This window comes from Carcharodon carcharias, chromosome 21, assembly GCF_017639515.1.
Source record: "Carcharodon carcharias isolate sCarCar2 chromosome 21, sCarCar2.pri, whole genome shotgun sequence".
NCBI lineage: Eukaryota > Metazoa > Chordata > Chondrichthyes > Lamniformes > Lamnidae > Carcharodon > Carcharodon carcharias.
In genome coordinates, this window is record NC_054487.1 from 86,888,838 (window position 1) to 86,909,410 (window position 20,573).

General features: G+C 47.0%; 1 protein-coding gene across 1 annotated transcript in view; it reads right to left on the reverse strand.

Annotated features, from left to right (window-relative positions):
• scyl2 (SCY1 like pseudokinase 2) overlaps positions 1-20,573 on the reverse strand; it is an 82,833-nt gene that overhangs the window by 34,512 nt on the left and 27,748 nt on the right. The window contains exons 5-8 of the mRNA XM_041215899.1: positions 19,577-19,726; positions 6,860-7,081; positions 5,587-5,703; positions 3,356-3,481 (exon numbers count right to left, since the gene is read on the reverse strand). Of these exons, the coding sequence (XP_041071833.1) occupies positions 3,356-3,481; positions 5,587-5,703; positions 6,860-7,081; positions 19,577-19,726 (615 nt within the window). The remainder of the gene's footprint in view (positions 1-3,355; positions 3,482-5,586; positions 5,704-6,859; positions 7,082-19,576; positions 19,727-20,573) is intronic.

Consider the following 20,573-nt stretch of genomic DNA (forward strand, 5'->3'; position numbering starts at 1 on the left):
CCAGGGCACAGCGGTGACGACACTTCACGCTCACTTGAGATGCGGTCGGAGACAGAGAGTGCCCATGGCGCCGGCAGTCAGAGAACTGCAGGGGGCCAGGCACATGCTTGGTCGGTGGCTGATGATGTGTCTCTGGAGTCGTCCATGAGGCAACAAACACTGGAAGTGCAGCAGGGTATGCGGGAGGATCTGGCAGAGATACATGAGTGGCATGGTGCCTGTGCTGGAGGAGTCCACACGGAACATCACCGATGTAATGTGCCTCATGGCCGAGCGCCATGCTTACTCCATGGAGAGTGGCGACTCTCATAGAAACACAGAAACTAGGAGGAGGAGGCCATTTGGCCCTTCGAGCCTGTTCGGCCATTCATTGTGATCATGGCTGATCATCCAACTCAATAGCCTGCTCCCGCTTTCTCCCCAGGAGCTATATCTAACTACTTCTTGAAAGCATACAATATTTTGGTCTCAATCACTTTGTGGTAGCGAATTCCACAGGCTCATCACTCTCTGGGTGAAGAAATTTCTCTTCATCTCAATCCTAAATGTCTGCCCCATATCCTCAGACTCTCGTGGAGAGGCTCTTCCAACAGACCAATCAGGGCTTCCTGGGGTTGCGCTCGGGCCTGCAAGCCCTCAACTGGTCAGTGCCAGTGTGGCAGATGGTTTGGGCACCAAGTATCCCAGCTCGGTGCCCATCCATCTATGGTGAGTAGGGAGGTCCGAAGTGACCTCACATCGATGCAGCAGCTGCCTGTTGTCTCTGCGGGCTCCTCTCAGGGCGCTCCGGATGAGGGTAGCAGCTCCTCTGCCCCTCTGCTTGTGACCATGGGATCCCATGAGGCTGCGGCGACTGGGGAGGTGCCAGCTGTGGAACTGGCCGCTCCCTCCCAGACGGGTGCATCAAAGGCTCCAGGGGCCAGAGGAGGCTGCCAAGGTGATCAAGGCCAACAGGACAGCACAGTGCGTAGGCTGTCTCAGATGCCAGTGCCAGCGAGGGGGGAAGAACCTAGACATAGCACCCGTGAGCGTAAACTTAAGGCACCTTAGGCACACCATGGGTTTCTCACTGGTGCTTTTATGTTGCCCTATTAGTTCATGACCACTTAGTGTGATGTTGAACACCTTTGCATTTTTTTTTCTGAACTTCATTTTGTTATATCATTAAATTTTGATATGTAAGCATGGCTCAGGGTGATTCCTTACTTTTGCAGGTGGACAGAAACCCATGATCTTATGAGTGAGTTGTCTGACACTGAGCTTTATTGATAAGGCCCTTAGTTAATGTTCCTATCCAGGCAGATTTAGAACTCAGGTATAAGGTATTGAGCCTGCAGCCCTGGTGTGTGTTGGAGGTCCATCTGTGGTGGGCTAGCTGAAGGATCATTGGATTAAAGCCTCCTGGGTATCCCTGCCCCCCTGGAATATGCCCGGATCAGCATCTACCTCCTCAGCATTCCCCTGTGCGTGCTCATCCTCAGACTCACTGCTGGACTCATCGTGTGCATCCGGAACAACCATGACCATGTCTTCCTCATCCACTGCGTCGCCCCTTTACAGCACCAGATCATGGAAAGCGCAGCATGCAACCAGTATCAGCGACACACGATCTGGGGGGTATTGGCGTGCGCCTCCTGAACTGTCCAGGCATCGGAAGCGCATCTTGGGAAGACTGATGGTTCGCTCTACCACAGCCCTGTAGAGGCATGGCTCCTATTGTAGCGTTGCTCTGCCTCTATTCTTGGGTGACAGAGGCAGCATGAGCCACCTTCTGAGGGGATAGCCCTTGTCACCCAGCAGCCATTCATCCAGCCGAGCCGGAGCACTGAAGAGCCTCGGCACCTGAGAGTGTCTGAGGATGTAGGCATTGTGGGAGCTGCCTGGGTACCTTGTACAGACTTGTAGAATCTGCATCTTGTGATCACACACTATCTGCATGTTCAAGGAGTGAAATCCCTTCCTGTTGACAAAGGCGCAGGGCTCATCCGCTGACGCCTTGACGGCCGCATGTGTGCAGTCGATTGCACCCTGGACGCGGGGGAAGCCAGCAATCACTGCGAAGTCTCTGGCTCACTCTGTCTGGCTGGCCTCGTCCCAGCGGTAGTGGGTGAAAGTCAATGCACGTCTGAACAGAGCGTCTGTCACCTGCTTGATACAAGTATGGATAGCTGACTGGGAGCAGTCTCCGCAAAGATCAACCACCAACCCCGGAGGCATGGAAGTTGAGAGCAGCCGTGACCTTCAGCGCCACTGGCATGGGGTGCTCACCCACACAGTTGGTGCAGATCTCAGGGCCTGTATTTGACAGATGGAAGTGACTGTCTCCCTTGAGAGACGGCGCCTCCTTCGGCACTGCACCTCAGACATGTTGAGGTAGCTGTTTCACCGCCTGTATTCCCTGGCAGCAGGATAGTTTCATCGTCTGTGGCCCCTTCTGCCTTGGACTTCCTGTTGGCCCTGCACCCCTTGTGCCTGCACCTCTCCTCTCAAAGGTGGCTCCCCTGGAGGCTGAATGTAAAAGCTCCAGGCCTCCTCCCTCTTCTGGCCCTTCCTTCCTCGGAGGAGGAGCTGCCTCCAGTGGATAGCGCAACTCCCATTCCCAGGCTAAGGGAGGGCTTCCTGAAACCTGCAGGCCCCAAAAATTATCTTTACTATAGAGTCCTGACCTGAAGGCTGTTACTCCTGTCCAATTAGCTGTGAAGTGTTTTGAAGTATTCCCGCTCACACAGGCAAGTGTCAGTAACTTTCACAATTAAATATCTAACACATATCACTCGCGACCCCAATCACCCCTCTTATCCCGCCCGTGGATGAGGTTTGTACAAATATGCCCTACCCCCCTGCCCATTGAGCCTGTACGACGCCTTGAAGTTCGCACGGGCCCCATAAAATAGCAGATAATTGCTGCCTCAAGGGCCTTAACTGATTAAATCATGGCGGGTGCGCATCAGAGAACATGGCGCGCCCGCCCACCTAAATATTGCAATGGCGCATGGTGACGTCAGGACACTCGCCCAACATCACCGCGCGTCATTTTACACGTCGACATGCGGGGCCCACCCCTGCACACCGGTGGAAAAATTCTGGCCCTGGTGTCTTTTTCCATTCGTCTCAACGACGTTTCTACATTCACCCTACAAACAGACTTCATTTCTTTCAGTTCTGTTTTGTGTTCCCCTCAGAGATCCGCGTTTTCTATTTTTATTTCAAATTCCAAGCATTTGTAGATTTATCAAAAATTTCTTAATTTGTGGCATTATCAGATCGGATATGAACACCCCATGACTTGCAGCACCCTGTTTTGAGCACATGTTTCATTGTCAGCCATATCAAGTCACAGTTGAACTAACCATACCTTCGGAAGCTTTGCCAAGATTTTTGGCAGACCTTTGTAAAACTGCGATTTCTGGAGGTTGTCTCGTTGGAATAGCGAATCAAAATACTGCAGAGTCATGGCGCCTACATCATCAAAAAAAGGGATCTGGAAAAAGTGCAGAGAATTCATCAGAAAGAAAGGAATTATGTACGAGTTGCAACAGTCGAAGGGACAGTACAAGGGCGCACTGCGCTATTGAAGGGGCAGTACAAGGGCGCGCTGCGCTATTGAAGGGGCAGTACCGAAAGCGTGCTGCGCTATTGGAGGGGCAGTACCGAGGGCACGCTGCAATGTTGGAGGGGCAGTACTGAGGCAGTGCTGAACTGTCAAAGAAGCAGCATTGAGAGAGCACTGCACTGTTGGAGGGGCAGTACTGAGGGTGTGCTGCACTGTCAGTTTGGTGAAGTGGACCTAAAAACAACCCATGGCAATATTTCAAAGAAAAGCATGGACGTTCTCCACAGTGCCCTGGTTAACTTTTATACATCAACCAAACATCACTAAACCAGATTATCTGGTCACTTATTTGACTGTTATTTGTGGGAGCTTGCTGTGTGCAAACTGTCTGCTGTGTTTCCCTACATTCCAACAATGACTACACTTCTCCCCAGCTGAGGTTACCACTGGGAAAGCCTGATCCCAGAGTGAAACCCAGCTTGAGAGATCCTAACTTTTATTTGTTTGTTTAGGTATGTGGAGAAGAGCTACTGAACAGAGTCACAGGAGTCAGCTAATGAGCTTTTAACAAAAGCATAAAATATTTATTAAACAAGAAAAGATAAACTACATTACAATGATCCTTCACCCACAACTATACCTTTACAGATATATACAGATTTGAAAGGATAACACAAGTTTCAAAAGCTATCTGATACTCTGAAATAAAAACAGAAAATGCTGGAAAAAATCAGCGTGTCGGACAGCATCTGCGAAGAGAGATACGGAGTTAACGTTTCGAGTCCATATGACTTTTCTTCAGACTTCTTCTTATACTCCAATGTTCACAGTAAATACAGTCCATGTAAACCAACTGGTAACCTGTGGTCAAACACACCACACTCTGAAACCAAGTGACAGATGCCACCTCAACCAGATGCTATGAATCTCTCCTCAGCTTCCCCAAGGTGTTTGTCACACTGTGAGCCAATCAGTCTCACTGAACTCCGTCTTCCACATAAGGGTTTCCAATCTCCACTTTCCAAGAACACGCCTTGGAATCTTCTGCCAAACTGACTCTTCCTCTTAGGCGCATTCCACAAGGGTTCACCTCCAGGGTTTCGAACTCTCCTTCACGTGTTCCTCTCCCCTTGGTCACCACATGCATTCAAGCTATCTTTCACCCACTCCCTTTCACTGACTCAGCTGTCAACAGTTCACTACTGCTTCCCATGCCCATAACAAAGAGTTACAGACCTTCAGCTGTCTCTTTGGACCTTCTAACTTCTCACAACATAAATCACCTTATATCGCTTTAAACCTGCTTCCTGCAGCTTTTGTCGCTTTAAACTTGAAGCTTGGGGCCTTCCTCTACCCCTCACTCTTAACTTCACTTAACAGGGCCTTTTCCAGGTTCCTGTCTTTCCTTTGATTAGAGGGTTTGCTTGGGACATTCCTCTGTTCCACTCCCCTGGACTTGGGGACTTTCTTCTTTAGCTTGAGACTTACTGTCCCTTTTGCTCCATTCTCTCTCTTGCAGCTACTTTCAACCAACCTTAGCTTGGAACTGGCTATCTGAGCATTCTAGGCCGCTTCTGCCTGGCAGCTGTCTTCAAAACAGAACTCAAAAACTGCTGTTTCTAGTTTCTTCTGTATGGCTGTGGCAGTGACTGCCTCTCTGGGCCCTTGTTGCTAGGCAACAGCCCAATTTTTCTACTCGTGTTTGCTTAACTTCTCTTAGTGATAAACTCTCATTAGAAATGCAGACAGCTTTTAAAGTGAAACTGAAACCGAACTTGATCTTTTCTTAACACAGATACAGAAATACAAAATATACTTAAACATTAAAGCTAAAACTCATTTCTAACACCCACAAATACCAATATAACTTACTTAAACTATCTCTATTTCCTACCATAAAATAGGTCCACAGCTGAGAATACTCTGACTTATGCATTAAAGAGAAACAGGCAACTGATTGTTAATATGAAGAATGATTATTAAAAGAAATATGATTTCACGCTCGTGTGACTGCTGCCTGCTTCTTTGCTTACCTTACTTAGTTGGTCAGCGTCTGGTCTGACAGTGGGAGTTACATTGAGCAACAATTTCATGTGCTCCCGAGCTTCTTCAGGAACTTTATGCAGTATGTTGGGGCCTAAACGGGTGAGCTGCAAAAATTGAAACGGCATCCATAACGTAAGCCTTAAGCCAAGCAAGCTTGTATTTATACAGTGCCCTTAAACCAAAGAGACATCCCAAAGGACCTCGCACAAGAGGTTTGAAAATGAGCACAAGGCCAAAGGAGACGATAACAGGAGTGTGATCATAAAGCTCGTTTCAAAAGGTAGGTTTTAATGGCAGATTTAAAAGGAGGAATGTGGATTGGGTGTTGGAGAGCATTCTATAATCTTCAAATTAGAGCTGGGTCATTTGGGAAGCAGAAATCTGGAGCTCCATCTCCCAAATGGCTGGGGGACAAATGAAATTTGAGACTGATATGGATAGATTTTTGTTGGGTAAGAGAATAAAGGGACATGGAGCAAAGGCAGGTAAATGAATTGAGGCGGATATCAGCTATAATCTAACAGAATAGCAAAATAAGATCGAGGAGCTGAATAGCTTCCCCCTGATCCTAGGAAAGATTGGCCAAGGACACATCTTTGTGGTACTCCAAAGGAAAGATGGAGGAGTACCCATTGCTAAAGGTACTCTTGACTATGATTGGGCACATAAAAGTGAAACCAAAGGAGGACAATTCCACTGAGCGGGACTATGGAGGGGAAACATTGGTGAAGGATGGTGTGGTGCCAAAGATAGAGGGGATGGTATACTGCTCACATTGACTAAGGACACCATTAGTGAATGATTGGAGGCAGTTCAGCTGTATGGCAGGGGAGAGATTCAAGCATTTGGTTGTGAGAAAGATGTGCATGGATTTGGAGAGTGACAATTTCATTCGAGCAGAAAGGAGAGGTTGGAGACTAAACAGTAGTTTGCAAAGACACTGCTGGGGGTTAAGCTGATTTTTTTGAGGATGGGTTGTTTTGAAAAGGGGGCTGGGGTGGGTGGTTGGGGGACACTAATCGACATGAAGGAACCATTTGCAACATTAGATAGAAAAGGAGCCATGAGGGAAGGTGGATACTCAACAATTCTGAGAGATTGTAGGCAAGGGAGTCAGAGATAGATCTCATAATATGATCTTAGATGGAAGTGTGGGGACTGGGGCAGGGGTGTGTGGTGCCTGAGCTGGAAGATCCGGCCTGGTAGGCTCGCGGAATGGGAGATGGTGAAGGGGGGGAGGCAGGTTTGGCAGGATGTTACCTGATCCAGCTGTCTACTGAAACTCTTGAAAATATCTTGCTTGTTGACCTCGAAGATAGGCTTGCCGTCATTAAACACAGCAAACAGGACACCTCCTAACGAGTACATATCACTGGCCAGATCACAACTCACTGACAGGATGTATTCTGGAGCGACATACTCGGGGTTAGGGAGGCTCAAAGAAGGAAGATTTGGGTCCCATTCCTTGCAACTAAATGTAAGCTGTAGAAGGACACAAGCAAAATATTGATTGATTTAATTAAGTATAATTTTTAAAGTAAAATTGTTTCTTCAAAATAAAGTCACTTATTAAAAACCTGTATCTGCATTTCTTTAAGTCTAGCAATGCCTTGATTTTAAAGTTCTTAATCCTTGTGCACAAATCTCTCCATGGTCTGACCCTCCCTCTCTCTGTAACCTCCAACAGAAGAACATAATGAATTAGGAGCAGGAGTAGGCCATTTGTCCCATCTAGCCTGCTCCACCATTTGGCTGATCTGATTGTGGCCTCAACTCTACTGTCCTGTGTATCTCCTGTGTACACTTTGACTCCCTTGTCAGTCAAGAATCTACCTACATCTGCCTTAAAAATATTCAATGACCCTGGGTCCACCGTGCTTTGGGAAGAGTGCTCCACATACTCACCACCCTCAGAAAAAAATTTCTCATCTCCTTCTTAAATTGGAGACCCCATATCTTTACAGAATGTCCCCTAGTTCTAGTTTCTCCCAAAAGGCGAAATATCCTTCCAGCATCCACTTTCAGCCTTACAATCTTCCAAGATCTCTGCTCTTCTCTTATGCAGGTCTCATGATATTCTTTGCTCCACCACTGGCTTGCCCAAGCCCTAAGGTCTGCAATTTCTTCCCAAGCCTCTCCGTTCCGTCTCTTTCTCTCTCTCTTCTTTTGGTCAACCTTTAGAAACACTCTTTTGACAAAGCCTTTCATCATCTGCCTAATATATGGTTTAGTGTTAAATTGTTTGATAAAGCTCCTTTGAAGCTCCTTGGGTTATTTTATTTTGTTACAGGTGGCATGTAAATACAACCCATCTATGTAACAAGACAGGGAGGTCCTGCCAGGGTAGTTCCTGCAGCATGGGACCACACATTTTACAGCACAGAAGAGATCATTGCAAGAACAATCCAAAACAAATCTCCTTTGTCCCGCTCTCTCCTCATAGCCCTATAACGCATCAGGAGCTTATCAGTTTCCCAATAAAAGAAAATAACCCCAGCATATCAACACCATGACGACGAGAAGAGGGCGGAAGCTGGGTTATTTAGAATGAGGGGCTTACACTTGACTCCTAAATGCTTCTCCATTAGCCCCAAGGTTTAAGTCAGGAATGAGCACAGTTGCAATAACATTCAACATGCTTGATACATAAGAACATACGAAATAGGAGCAGGAGTAGGCCTGCCCCACCATTCAATAAGATCATGGCTGATCTGCCCCAGGCCTCAACTACTCTTTCGTGCCAGCTCCTCATCAACCTCAACTCGCCAAAATTTCAAAAACCTATCTCTCCCTTTAAATAATTTCAGCGATCTAGTCTCCACAACTCTGAGGTTCAGAATTCCAGGCATTCACTACTCTCGGAGAAGAAATTCCTTTGCATCTCAGTTTTAAATGAGTGTCCTCTTATTCTGTAACTATGTCCCCTAGTTCGAGATTCCCCCACTAAGTGGAAACATCTTCTCAACATCTAACCTATCAAGCCCCTTCAGAATCTTGTACGTTTCAATAAGATCACCTCTCATTTGTCTAAACTCTAATGAATAGAGGCCTAACTGTTTAGCGGTTCATGATAAGTCAACCCCTTCATCTCAGAAATCAGCCTAGCTAATCTCTTTTGAACTGTCTCCAATGCCAGTGTCTCCTTTCTTAAATATGGGGACCAAAACTGTACACAGTACTCCAGGTGTGGCCTCAGCAACACCCTGTACAGTTGTAACAAGACTTCTCTATTTTTAAACTCCAACCCCCTAGCAATACAGGCCAAAATTTAATTTACCTTCTCAATTTTTTTTTTGCAAAAATATACTTTATTCATAAATCTTCAAAAACATTTCGAACCATTTCAAATCACCATTACAAAAATACAAACAGGTTCAACTTTTACAACATGAATCACAAGGTGCATCAGAACAAACAATGAATATTACAATCATTGGCAGACATTCATTTTAATCTGTACAGCCTGAGGGGCTCTTTACAGTTCCCAGCCCCCCCAGTGCACTGTGGCAGAAAGGTCTTAGGCAGCGACCCTTCCCCATTGCGCCTTTGTGGCGGCTGCCCCAAGCTTAACTGTGTCCCTCAGCACGTAGTCCTGGACCCTGGAATGTGCCAGTCTGCAACACTCGGTCAGGGACAACTCTTTGCGCTGGAAAACCAACAAGTTTCGGGCAGACCAAAGAGCGTCTTTCACCGAGTTGATGATCCTCCAGTTGCAGTTGATGTTTGTCTCGGTGTGTGTCCCTGGGAACAGCCCGTAGAGCACAGAGTCCTGTGTCACAGAACTGCTCGGGATGAACCTCGACAGAAACCACTGCATCTCTCTCCAGACCTTCTTCGCAAAGACACAATCTACAAGGAGGTGAACAACGGTCTCTTCCCCACCACAGCCACCTCGAGGGCAACGTGCAGAGGGGGTGAGACTCCTGGCGTGTAGGAAGGATCTTACAGGGAGGGCCTTTCTCACCACCAGCCAAGCTACATCTTGGTGCTTGTTGGAAAGTTCTGGTGATGAAGCATTCTGCCAAATGACTTTGTCAGTCTGCTCAGGGAACCATCCCAGAGGATCCACCCTCTCCTTTTCCCTCAGGGCCTTTAAGACGTTACATGCCGACCACTGCCTGACGGACTTGTGGTCAAAGGTGTTTCTCTGCATAAATTTTCCCACGAGGGACAGGTGGTACGGCACGGTCCAACTACTTGGAGCGTTCCGCGGCATCGTGGCCAGACCCATCCTTCGCAACACCGGGGACAAGTAGAACCTCAACATGTAGTGACACTTTGCATACTGAGGGTCTACGCACCGCTTGATGCAACCGCACACAAAGGTGGCCATCAGTATGAGGGCGATGTTGGGCACGTTTTTTCCCCCTTTATCTAGAGGCTTGTACATAGTGTCCCTGTGGACACGATCCATTTTCGACCTCCAGATAAAGCGGAAGATGGCTCGGGTGATCACCACCACACAGGTGTGTGGAATGGGCCAGACCTGCGCCACGTACAGCAACAGCGAGAGTGCCTCACACCTGATGACCAGGTTCTTACCCGCAATGGAGAGGGAGCGTCGCTCCCACATGCCCAGTTTCCTTTTCACCATAGACACTCGCTCCTTCCAGTTTCTAACGCGTGCCCTGGTCCCTCCGAACTATATCCCCAGCACCTTCAGGCCATCAACCCTGACAGTGAAGGGGACAAAGGATCGGTCAGCCCATTTCCCAAAGAACATGGTCTCGCTCTTCCAACGATTTACCTTGGCTCCCGAGGCCAGTTCGAACTGGTCGCAGATGCGGCTCAGTCTGTGCACTGACAGCGGATCCGAGCAGAAGACGGCGACATCGTCCATGTACAGGGAGACTTTGATCTGAGTGCCTCCACTACCTGGGATCATCACTCCTCTTATGCCCGGATCCTTCCTGATGGACTCAGCAAAGGGTTCTATGCAACACACGAAGAGAACAGGCGAGAGAGGGAAGCCCTGCCTGACTCCAGATTTAATAGGAAAGCTATCTGATTCCCACCCATTGATTGAGACTGCACTACTGATGTTAGTGTAGAGCAGTTGGATCCAATTGCGAATTCCCTCCCCAAACCCCATTTTGGAGAGCATATCCACCATGTAGGTGTGCGATATTCTGTCACAGGCCTTCTCCTGATCCAGGCTGATGAGGCAGGTGTCCACACCCCTGTCCTGTACATAGGCAATCGTATCCCTGAGCAGCATGAGGCTGTCAGAGATCTTCCTGCCCGGCCCAGTGCAGATCTGGTCAGGGTGGATCACCAATTCCAGAGCGGATTTGACCCGATTGGCGATGACCTTGGACAGAATTTTATAGTCCACATTCAACAGTGAAATGGGTCGCCAATTTCTAATTTCCTCCCTTTCCCCCTTGTGCTTGTAGATGAGGGTGATAATGCCTTTCCTCATGGATTCTGACATACTGCCGGCCAGGAGCATACTCTCATACACTTCTAGCAGGTCCGGGCCGATCCAGTCCCACAGAGCCGAATACAACTCCGCCGGCAAGCCGTCGCTTCCGGGAGTTTTACTCTTCTCGAAGGACTCAAGGGCCTCAGTCAGTTCATCAGGAGTTAGCGCTTTGTCCAGACTCTCCCGTGTACTGTCATCTAAGACCTCCGTGATAGAGGACAGGAAGGACTGGGAGGCCATGCTGTCTGTCAGCATCACGTCATACAATCCGGCATAAAAGGATTTGCTGATCCTCAAAATGTCAGATTGCAATGACTTTACTGAGCCGTCTTCTTCCTTCAGGCTATTGATCACAGAGCTCCCTCTGTGTACCTTTTGGAAGAAGAAACGTGAGCACGTCTCATCCTGCTCCACAGAGCGGACTCTGGAACGGAAGATGATCTTGGAGGCCTCCGAGGCAAAGAGCGAGGCTTGCTGGCTCTTCACCTCTTGGAGTTCCTCCTTGATATCGACCCCCATCGACTGCAGCTGGAGCAGATTCTGCATGTTTTTCTTAAGTCGGGACATTTCCCTCTGTTCCTAACTAGCTTTCTGGGTGCCTTTGAGGACGAATAACCTCTTGATGTTTCCCTTGAACGCTTCCCACCAGTGTGTCAGTGACTCAAAGAGGAGTTTCATGGTTCTCCAATCTTTGTAATCCCTCTTGAGCTCCTCAATGTTCTATGGGGTCAGCAGTTGCATGTTTAGCTTCCATGCCCCCCTGCCAACCCTCTGGTCCTTCTCTAAGTGACAGTCAGCCAGTAGGAGGCAGTGGTCAGAGAAGAACACCGGCTTGACATTGATGGATCTGACTGTGAATGCACGGGACACAAACAGGAAATCTATCCTGGAACAGACGGACCCGTCAGGCCATGACCAGGTGTATCTATGCTGCACTCCGTCTGCAGGGTTGCTGAAGACGTCGTGCAGCTTGGCATCCTTTACTGTTTCCATCAGGGATCTGGACATAGCGTCCAATCTGCTGTCGGCCCTGCCGGATCGTCTAGCCGCATCGATGATGCAGTTGAAGTCACCGCCCAGAATGACCGACCTGCAGGTCGCCAGCAGCAGTGGGAGCTGCTGAAAAACCTCCAGCCGCTCAGCCCCTTGTGACGGGGCATAGACTTTAATTAAACGGAGTGAAGCATTCTTGTACATTACGTCTGCTATGAGGAGGCGCCCGCCCACCACCTCCTTAACCTGGGAGACGGTGAAGCTGCCTCCCCGCAGCAGAATCCCCAGGCCGGAGGAACGAGAGTCGTTTCCTCCTGACCAGATTGATGGCCCATGGGACCACCATCGTGACCAATGCCTGTAGGAGCTGAGGTGCGGTATCGCACACTCCTGCAGAAACAACAGGTCAGCTTTGACCTTGGCAAGGTAATCCAAGGTCACAACACATCGCGTAGTAGATTTAATGCTACACACATTTATGGATACAATCTTTGCACCCATTTTAAAGCAGTTAGTCGCTTACCAAACCTGTTGTCTCTGAGAGTCCCTTCATGCCTGTGGTGTGCTCAAATTGCTTCACTTGGGATGGGCTGAGGAAAGCGTCCTGAACCTCCCCATTGGAGATGTTCTGCTCGGGTGGCATCTGGGGGTCCGTGCAGAGAGCGGGGTTTGAAATGTCCTCTGTTGGAGAAGCTTCTCCAATCCTCTCCCCCTCTGGGGCGTTGCTGGTCCCGGCTTCCCGGAGCTGGGGTGAGCTGAGCGCCTCACTGTTCCCAGATTCCTGGGGTTGTGGTACACTGGCCTCTTCAGGTTGTGGGCCAAGTTGGGGTGCGCTGGTCTCCTCATTGTCTCCAATGTTCTGGAGCTCGGGTGTCTCGTCCTCCAACTCCCTAGCGTTTTGCCGCTTCTTCTGTTGGCGCTGCCCTGGCACTTCTTCGTCCAAAGAGCTGCTGCTCTTGTTATCCGTGTCGGATAGGAGACGCCTCTTGACTCTTGTCTGGGAAATGGCTTGGTTTCTTTTTAGCCCCTTCTTCCTTTTGGCTCTCTTCACCAGCTGCCACTCCCCCTGCTGTTTTCCCACTGCTGCCTCCTCCTCCTCCATTGATTCGCTGTCCTGAGGAGTGGGAGGTTCAGGGGGCAGTGCTCTTGATTGGCTGTCTGTTGCCCCAATCTTTTCCTCCACCTTTTCTCTCTCTGTGTCCTCCTTTGTCCCGTTGTTCTCCCTGGGGGCCTTGGTGGTTGGAGTGACACCAGGCATTTCTTCTGCTTCCCCCTCGTTGGCTTTGACTGCCTGTGCATAAGTACGGCAACGTTTGGGGCAGGTCTTGTAGAGGTGACTTGCCTCGCCACACAGGTTGCAGCACTTAGCCTGTTTACAATCTTTTGTCTGGTGCCCTTCCTTTTTGCAGTTCTTGCAGAGGACAGCACTGCAGTTGGCCGTCACATGACCAGACTTGCCACATGAGCAACAAAGTTTGGGTTGCCCAGCGTAGACAAGGTACCCACGGCTTCCCCCAATAGCGAATCTGGAAGGGGGGTGGAAAACGGCTCCCTTACCGTCGGTCTTGAACGTTACCTTAACCTGGCATTTATATGTCCAGATCCCCAAATTATCTTTAACTTCAGTGCAGCTCCCAACCTTATCGAAGTACCTGGTAAGGAAGGTGAGCACGTCAGCGACAGGAACGTAGGGGTTGTACAGATGCACCGTCGCAACCCGTTCTCGATGCAACGGTAGAGCAAAAAGCGGCTCTGCCGTCAGGATCTTCATTTCTGGCAGGTCTTTCTTTTCCTCAAACACCTTCAGGAGTTTGACACAAGCTGCCACTTGCTTGAAGGTCACATCAAAGAAACCAGCGCTGGGGAAATTCTGTAGGCAGTAGATCTCCGCAGCCTCGAAACCACACAGCTTGAATAGGATCCTCTTGGTGAAGAAGGTCCTATCCATTCCTGTTCCTTGCTCGCTGCCCTTCACCATGACTCGGATGGTGTTAGGTACCCCATGGTAAGGGGTTTGACTGGTTATAGCCATTGCTCTTTCCCTGGCAGAAACACGATGAAGGTCTCTCCCCTGTCAGGTACTTGCTGTAACTGCATGCTAACTTTGTGTTTCATGCACAAGAACACCCAGGTCCCTCTGTGCTGCAAGTTTTTGGAGTCTCTCTCCATTTAAGTAATAGTCTGCCTTTTGATTTTTCCTACCAAAGTGCATGACCTCACACTTTCCTAGGTTAAACTCCATCTGCTAAATTTTTGCCCACTCACTCAACCTTTCCACAACCCCTTGCAGATTCCTTATGTCCTCATCACAATATGCCCCTCCACCTATTTTTGTATCATCAGCAAATTTGGATACATTACACTCTGGCCCCTCCTCCAAGTCATTAACATAGATAGTAAATAATTGAGACCCTAGGGCTGATCCTTGTGGCAATCCGCTAGTTACATTTTTCCAAATCTGAAAAAGACCCATTAATTCCGACTCTCTGTCTTCTGTGTGTTAAACAATCCTCAATCCATGCTAATACATTACCCTCTATACCATGAGCTCTTATCTTGTGCAATAACCTTTTATGTGGCACCCTATCGAATGCCTTCTGGAAATCCAAATATACTACATCGACCACCTCCCCTTTATCAACTCTGCTTGTTATATCCTCAAATTTGCAATCTTGCAAATTTGTCAAACATGATTTCCCTTTCACAAAACCATGTTGACTCTGTTTGATTGCATTAAGCTTTTCTAAATGTCCTGCCATTTCTTTCTTAACAATGGACTCTAGCATTTTCCCAATGACAAATGTTAGGCTTACTGGCCTATAGTTTCCTGCTTTTTGTCTCCCTCCCTTCTTGAACAGGGGCGTCACATTAGCGGTTTTCCAATCCACTGGGACTCCAGAATTCAGTGATTCTGGAATATTTCGACCAATGTCCACTTTCTCTGCAGCCACTTCCTTTAAAACCCTTGGATGCAGGCCATCATGTCTTGGCGTCTTGTCTGCCTTCAGTCCCATTCATTTCTCAAATGCTTTGTCCCTCATCTTAGAGACTGTTACAAGATCTTTCCTCCCATTAGCTCCTTGTTTATCTGATATCTTTGGAATGTTTATAGTGTCCTCCATGGTGAAGATTGATGCAAAATATTGATTTAAGTTATCTGCCATTTCTCTGTTCTCAATTCTCCAGTCACATCCTCCAAGGGTCCCATGCTCACTTTAGCTACTCTCTTTTTATATACCCGAAGCTCTTGCTGTTTGTTTGTATATTTCTTGCCAATTTACTTTCATAATCAATTTTCTCCCTCTTTATTAGCTTTTTAGTTATCCGCTGCCAGTTCCTAAAAAAATTCCCAATCCTCTGTCCTGCCACTAGTTTTCGCCGCTTTGTATGCCTTAGTTTTTGATTGGATGCTCTCCTTGACCATCTTTGTAAACTATGGGTGGTTCATCCTTCTCATGGAGTCTTTTTGACCGGCATAAATTTTTGCTAAGCGTTTTGAAATATCTGCTTAAATGTCTGCCACTGCTCATCCACTGACCTTCCCCTTAGTCTATTTGCCCAGTCTGCTTTAGACAACTCTTTCTTCATACCTCTGTAATTGCCCTTATTTAAGTTGAGGACACTGGTTTGAGATCCAAGTTGCTCACCCTCAAACTGAATTTGAAATTCTACCATGTTGTGATCGCTGCCCCATAGAGGATCCTTAACTATGAGATCTCTTATTAATCCTACCTCAATACACATTATTAGATCTAAAATAGCTTGTTCCCGGGTAGGTTCTGCAACATATTGCTCTAAGAAACAATCCCTGACTCACTCTAGAAATTTGTCTTCCATGTTACCCATGCCAATCTGATTTGTCCAGTCAATGTGCAGGCTAAAATTACCCATGACAATTATAGCACCCTTCTTACAAGCCTCCATCATTTCCTAATTTATACTTTGTCCTACTGTAAGGCAACTCTTCAGGGGCCTATAGGATGACTCCCACCTGCGACTTCTTCCCCATTCTAATCCTTATTTACACTCAAACTGATTCCATATCACGATCCATTGCACTTATATCACTACTCACCAATGCACTGATACCTTCCTTTATTAACAAAGCTACCCCACCTCCTGTTCCTTTTTGTCTATTTTTCCAGAACGTCGAATATCGAGTTCCCAGTCTTGGTTACCCTGCACCCATGTCTCTGTAATAGCTATCAAGTCATATCCATTTATTTCTATCTGTGCCATCAGCTCATCTATCTTGTTACAAATGTTGTGTGCATTCAGATAAAGAGCCTTAAGCCTTGAATTTTTATGTTATCACTCATTCTGGTTCCAATTTCTGCTGCACTCTTCTGTTCTGCCCCTTCCTGTCACACTTTGATTATCGTTCACCTATTCACTACCCTCCAACTCTGCTCTCAGTTATTTTCGATTTTCTAAACTTCCCTTCTATTGAACCCTCCACCCCCCACTAATTAGTTTAAAGCCCTAGTTATACGATGCGCCAGGACACTGGTCGCAGCATGGTTCAAGTGAAGCCCATCTCATCGGAACAGCTCTCTTCTTCCCCAGAACTGGTGCCAGTGCCCCATGAATCGGAACCCATTTCTCCCACGCTAATCTTTGAACCACACATTTACCTCTCTAATCTTATTTACCCTATGCCAATTTGCACGTGGCTCAGGTAGTAATCCAGAATTACTACTTTTGTGGTTCTGCTTTTCAATTTAGCCCCAAGCTGCTCATAGCTCCTCAGCAGAACCTCTTTCTTGGTCCTACCTATGTCGTTGGTGCCTACGTGAATCACGACAACTGGATCCTTCCCCTCCCACTCCAAGTTCCTCTCCAGCCAAGAGATGTCCTAAACCTTGATACCAGGTAGGCAACACAGCCTTCGGGACTCTCTGTCTTTGCTGCAGGGACAAGTGTCTATTCCCTTAACTATATTATCTCCTATTACTACTACATTTCTCCTTTCTCTCCCCCCCACACCCAACTTGAATGGCGCTCTGTACCACAGTGCTGTAGTCAGTTTGCTCATCCTCCCTACAGTCTGTGCCCTCATCCACACCGGGAGCAAGAACTTCGTACCTATTGGACAAGGGCACTGGCTGAGGCTCCTCCAAAGTTAAATTCTGGATCCCCATACCTGCTTCACTTGCAGTCAAACCCTCCTGTTCCTGACCACGGACCAAATTTGATGTAATTAATCTAAGGGGTGTGACTGCCTCCTGAAACAGAGTGTCCAGGTAACTCTCCACCGCCCTGATGTGTCGCAGAGTCCGCAGCTCGGCCTCCAGTTCATCAACTCTGAGCCGAAGTTCCTCGAACAGCCAACACTTGCTGCAGATGTGGTCACTGTGGATCATACCGGCGTCCACCAAGGGCCACATACTACAGCTGCAACACATCGTCTGCCCAGCCATCTCTATTCTATTTAATTAATTAATTTGGATGTTAAATATTTTAAAAGTGAATTTCTTAACTGTACTTTCAGCTGTAATAACGTCTCCTGATTTAAACCATTTGATCAATCAAAAGAGACAGGGGAAGAGATACCCACCAATCACCTACCTGTTTTCCTGTGATGTCACACTTCGGCCCTTACAGGTAGAAACAGGTTGAAGGGGCCCTCTGCCACCGGTTTTTATCTCCCACTGCCGCTGCTGCCCTTCTCACGCAGATCCGCTCCCAGTATGCTCCTAGTTCCCCTCACGCTGTTTTAAGGTGTGAAACGCCCGCTCTCCTCTCACTGTTTTAAACCGTGAAATGCCCGGCTCTCCACTTGCTGTTTCAAACTGTGAAACTCCTGGCTCTCCTCTTGCTGTTTCAAACTGTGAAGCTCCCGGCTTTCCTCTTACTGTTTTAAACTGTGAAACTCCTAGCTGTCCTCTCGCTGTTTTAAACTGTGAAACTCCTAGCTGTCCTCTCGCTGTTTTAAACTGTGAAACTCCTAGCTGTCCTCTCGCTGTTTTAAACTGTGAAACTCCTAGCTGTCCTCTCGCTGTTTTAAACTATTTAGGACATTATGCCATTTAGGACAGAGTAATTTGCTCAATTGGTGATCCTGCCACTGGATGCAATACCTATGGCCTCCATCACTGGTGCATTGTGGCTGCAATGTGTACTATCTGCAGCATGCAGTGAGCAGTCCATCATAGTTACTCTGACAGGAGCTTCCAGCTCTGCCAGCTCTGCCATCAAGCAGGACAAGGACAAGAACACTGACAAATTGTTACACTTCATCCTAACCTGGATTTATACTACTGCTTCTTCATCGTCACTGAATCAATTTCTTGGAATTTCCAACCTAATAGCATCATGGAATGCCCTATTTGATGGAATCACAACAACGAGGAGTTCAGGAGCTCATCAGCTGGGTTGCTTTAAAGTACTGGCCCTGGAAGTGAAAGCATAGTGCTTCACCCCACTGTACCATCCCCTCCAGCTAACATCAATTCAGGAAACAAAAACAAGGGTTTATTTACTGTACACACTGACCAGCTAAAATGACATTCAAAGTCCATGTCTTTAGACTGCCCACTCTCCTCAGCTACAGTTAGCGTCAGTATTTATATAACACCTTCAACATAACATGATGAAATACTCAAAGTGCTTGGTCGAGAACAAAAACAAATTCTAAGAGTTGAGCAAGGTAGAAGAGATGGGGGAGAACAACATGGGGAAGATCCCATGATTGAAATAGGAGCAGAGACCTGCAGCTTTCCATTGCCCAGACCACATCCCTCACATACGCCACCTGAATCCCAATCCCTCCCAGAATACGACTCCATTCAGGCCTACATATGTCACATGTCAGGACCCACATTCCTCACAGGACTCTCTCCTAACCCAGCCCACATCCTTCCCCTTCCCAAACCTACATCCGACACGGATGGCACTTGCTGCTAATCCCCTGTTGCCTGCAACCTACACTTCAGAGCTGGGTTACTACAACCAAGCAAGGCGGAGCAAAAGCTGGCCAAAGTATGGTAGTCTAGTGGTCATCGCACGTGTCCAGCAATCCAGAGATCATAAGTTCAAATCCACGAATAACAAATGGTGAAATTGATGGGACAGAGTCAGAAGATTGGCCAAATTGTCACAAAAATCCAATGGCTGATCAATGTCTTTTGAGGAAGGGAAGCTGCATGTTTCCTGGGGGAAGCATGGCAACATGTGGCTCCAGCCGCAAAATACAAGGTTGACTTTAAAATGCCCTCTGTAATGGTGCCTCTGGCACCCAACATCGCGGAAACCAGTATTTATAAAAAAGCTACAACATGACCTTATGAAGTATTTCTCTCCTCAAAAACATGGCACAAATCCTAAAAGAAAAATTACACATTGATAACATGAACAGAATATTGGACAGTTAAAAAAAAAAACTTCTTTAGCTTATGATCTTCAGAATCATCAGGGCTTTGCAGTTCATTCATTATGAAGAGAGTTCACATTCTGAGCTTTATTATAATTCAGGAGATAACAGACTCTCTTTTAATGATATCCTGTTAGAATTATAAATAGAAGTGAAGCAGCCAGTTAAATAACACAATTGTCCCTACCTCCTGCTCTGAGGGATTAGGCGAAGAGATGCAAAAGTCAAAACCCATGATTTTCCAGGCACCACTTTTATTCAAAATGATATTCTCTGGCGTCAAGTTCCCATGAATCATTTTCACACTGCTGTGTAAAAAGGACAGAGCTTCGCAAACCTGCAGATTAAAGGAGGATGACATTACTGTATTCCACAGTGCAGCTTCAAAATGGCTTTAACTAAATTAAGCTTGTGCACCATTTCATTTGCAACATTGAGTGCTGGTAGATTAGAAGTACAGAAGTATGGCAAAGAAGTATTCCGAAGAGGAAGGGAAAACCTAGGGATGCAAGCCTCCTGACATAATAATCAGCTGATATTTTTATGGTGGGTTATAACAACAGGGTAAACATCAGAGATAAACCTGATGCAGAAGTCTTATGAGATTGATATTGGGAGGCAAGCATAGTGCATTGGACCACAAATATGGAGAATCAAATAGGAAGAAAGAATTTACATCTATAAAATACCGTTCCTGTCCTTGGGACGTTCAAAGTACTTCAGAGCCAATTAATTAGTTTTAAATGCAGTCACTGTTGTTTTGTAGACAAATGATGCAGCCATTCTGCTCACAGCAAGGTCCCAAAAATAGCAATCTGATAAATGATCAACTTGCAAGAGCAAACCACTGCTAGAAATCTGAAATAAAAAGCAGACAATGCTGGGAAAAACTCTATGCCCAACTTACCTTTTTGTGGTGTCGATTGAAGTATAAATGCTGCTATAGGGAGGCCCCCAAAGGGAAACCCAGTCTAGACTTACCAGATGCTTTTGTTTTAAATTGTAATTATTCTTATATCATACATAAATACTTGTTTCACGCCTCAGCAAATCTTTCAGAAGTGGCACAAAACGCGTTGCAGCAAACTAATTATTCTGAAGCGAGGTTATGAAAGTGAATGTAGCCTGACTGTACGCACACAGTAAATGAGATGAATGACCAAGCAATTTGTATCAGGTGGTTC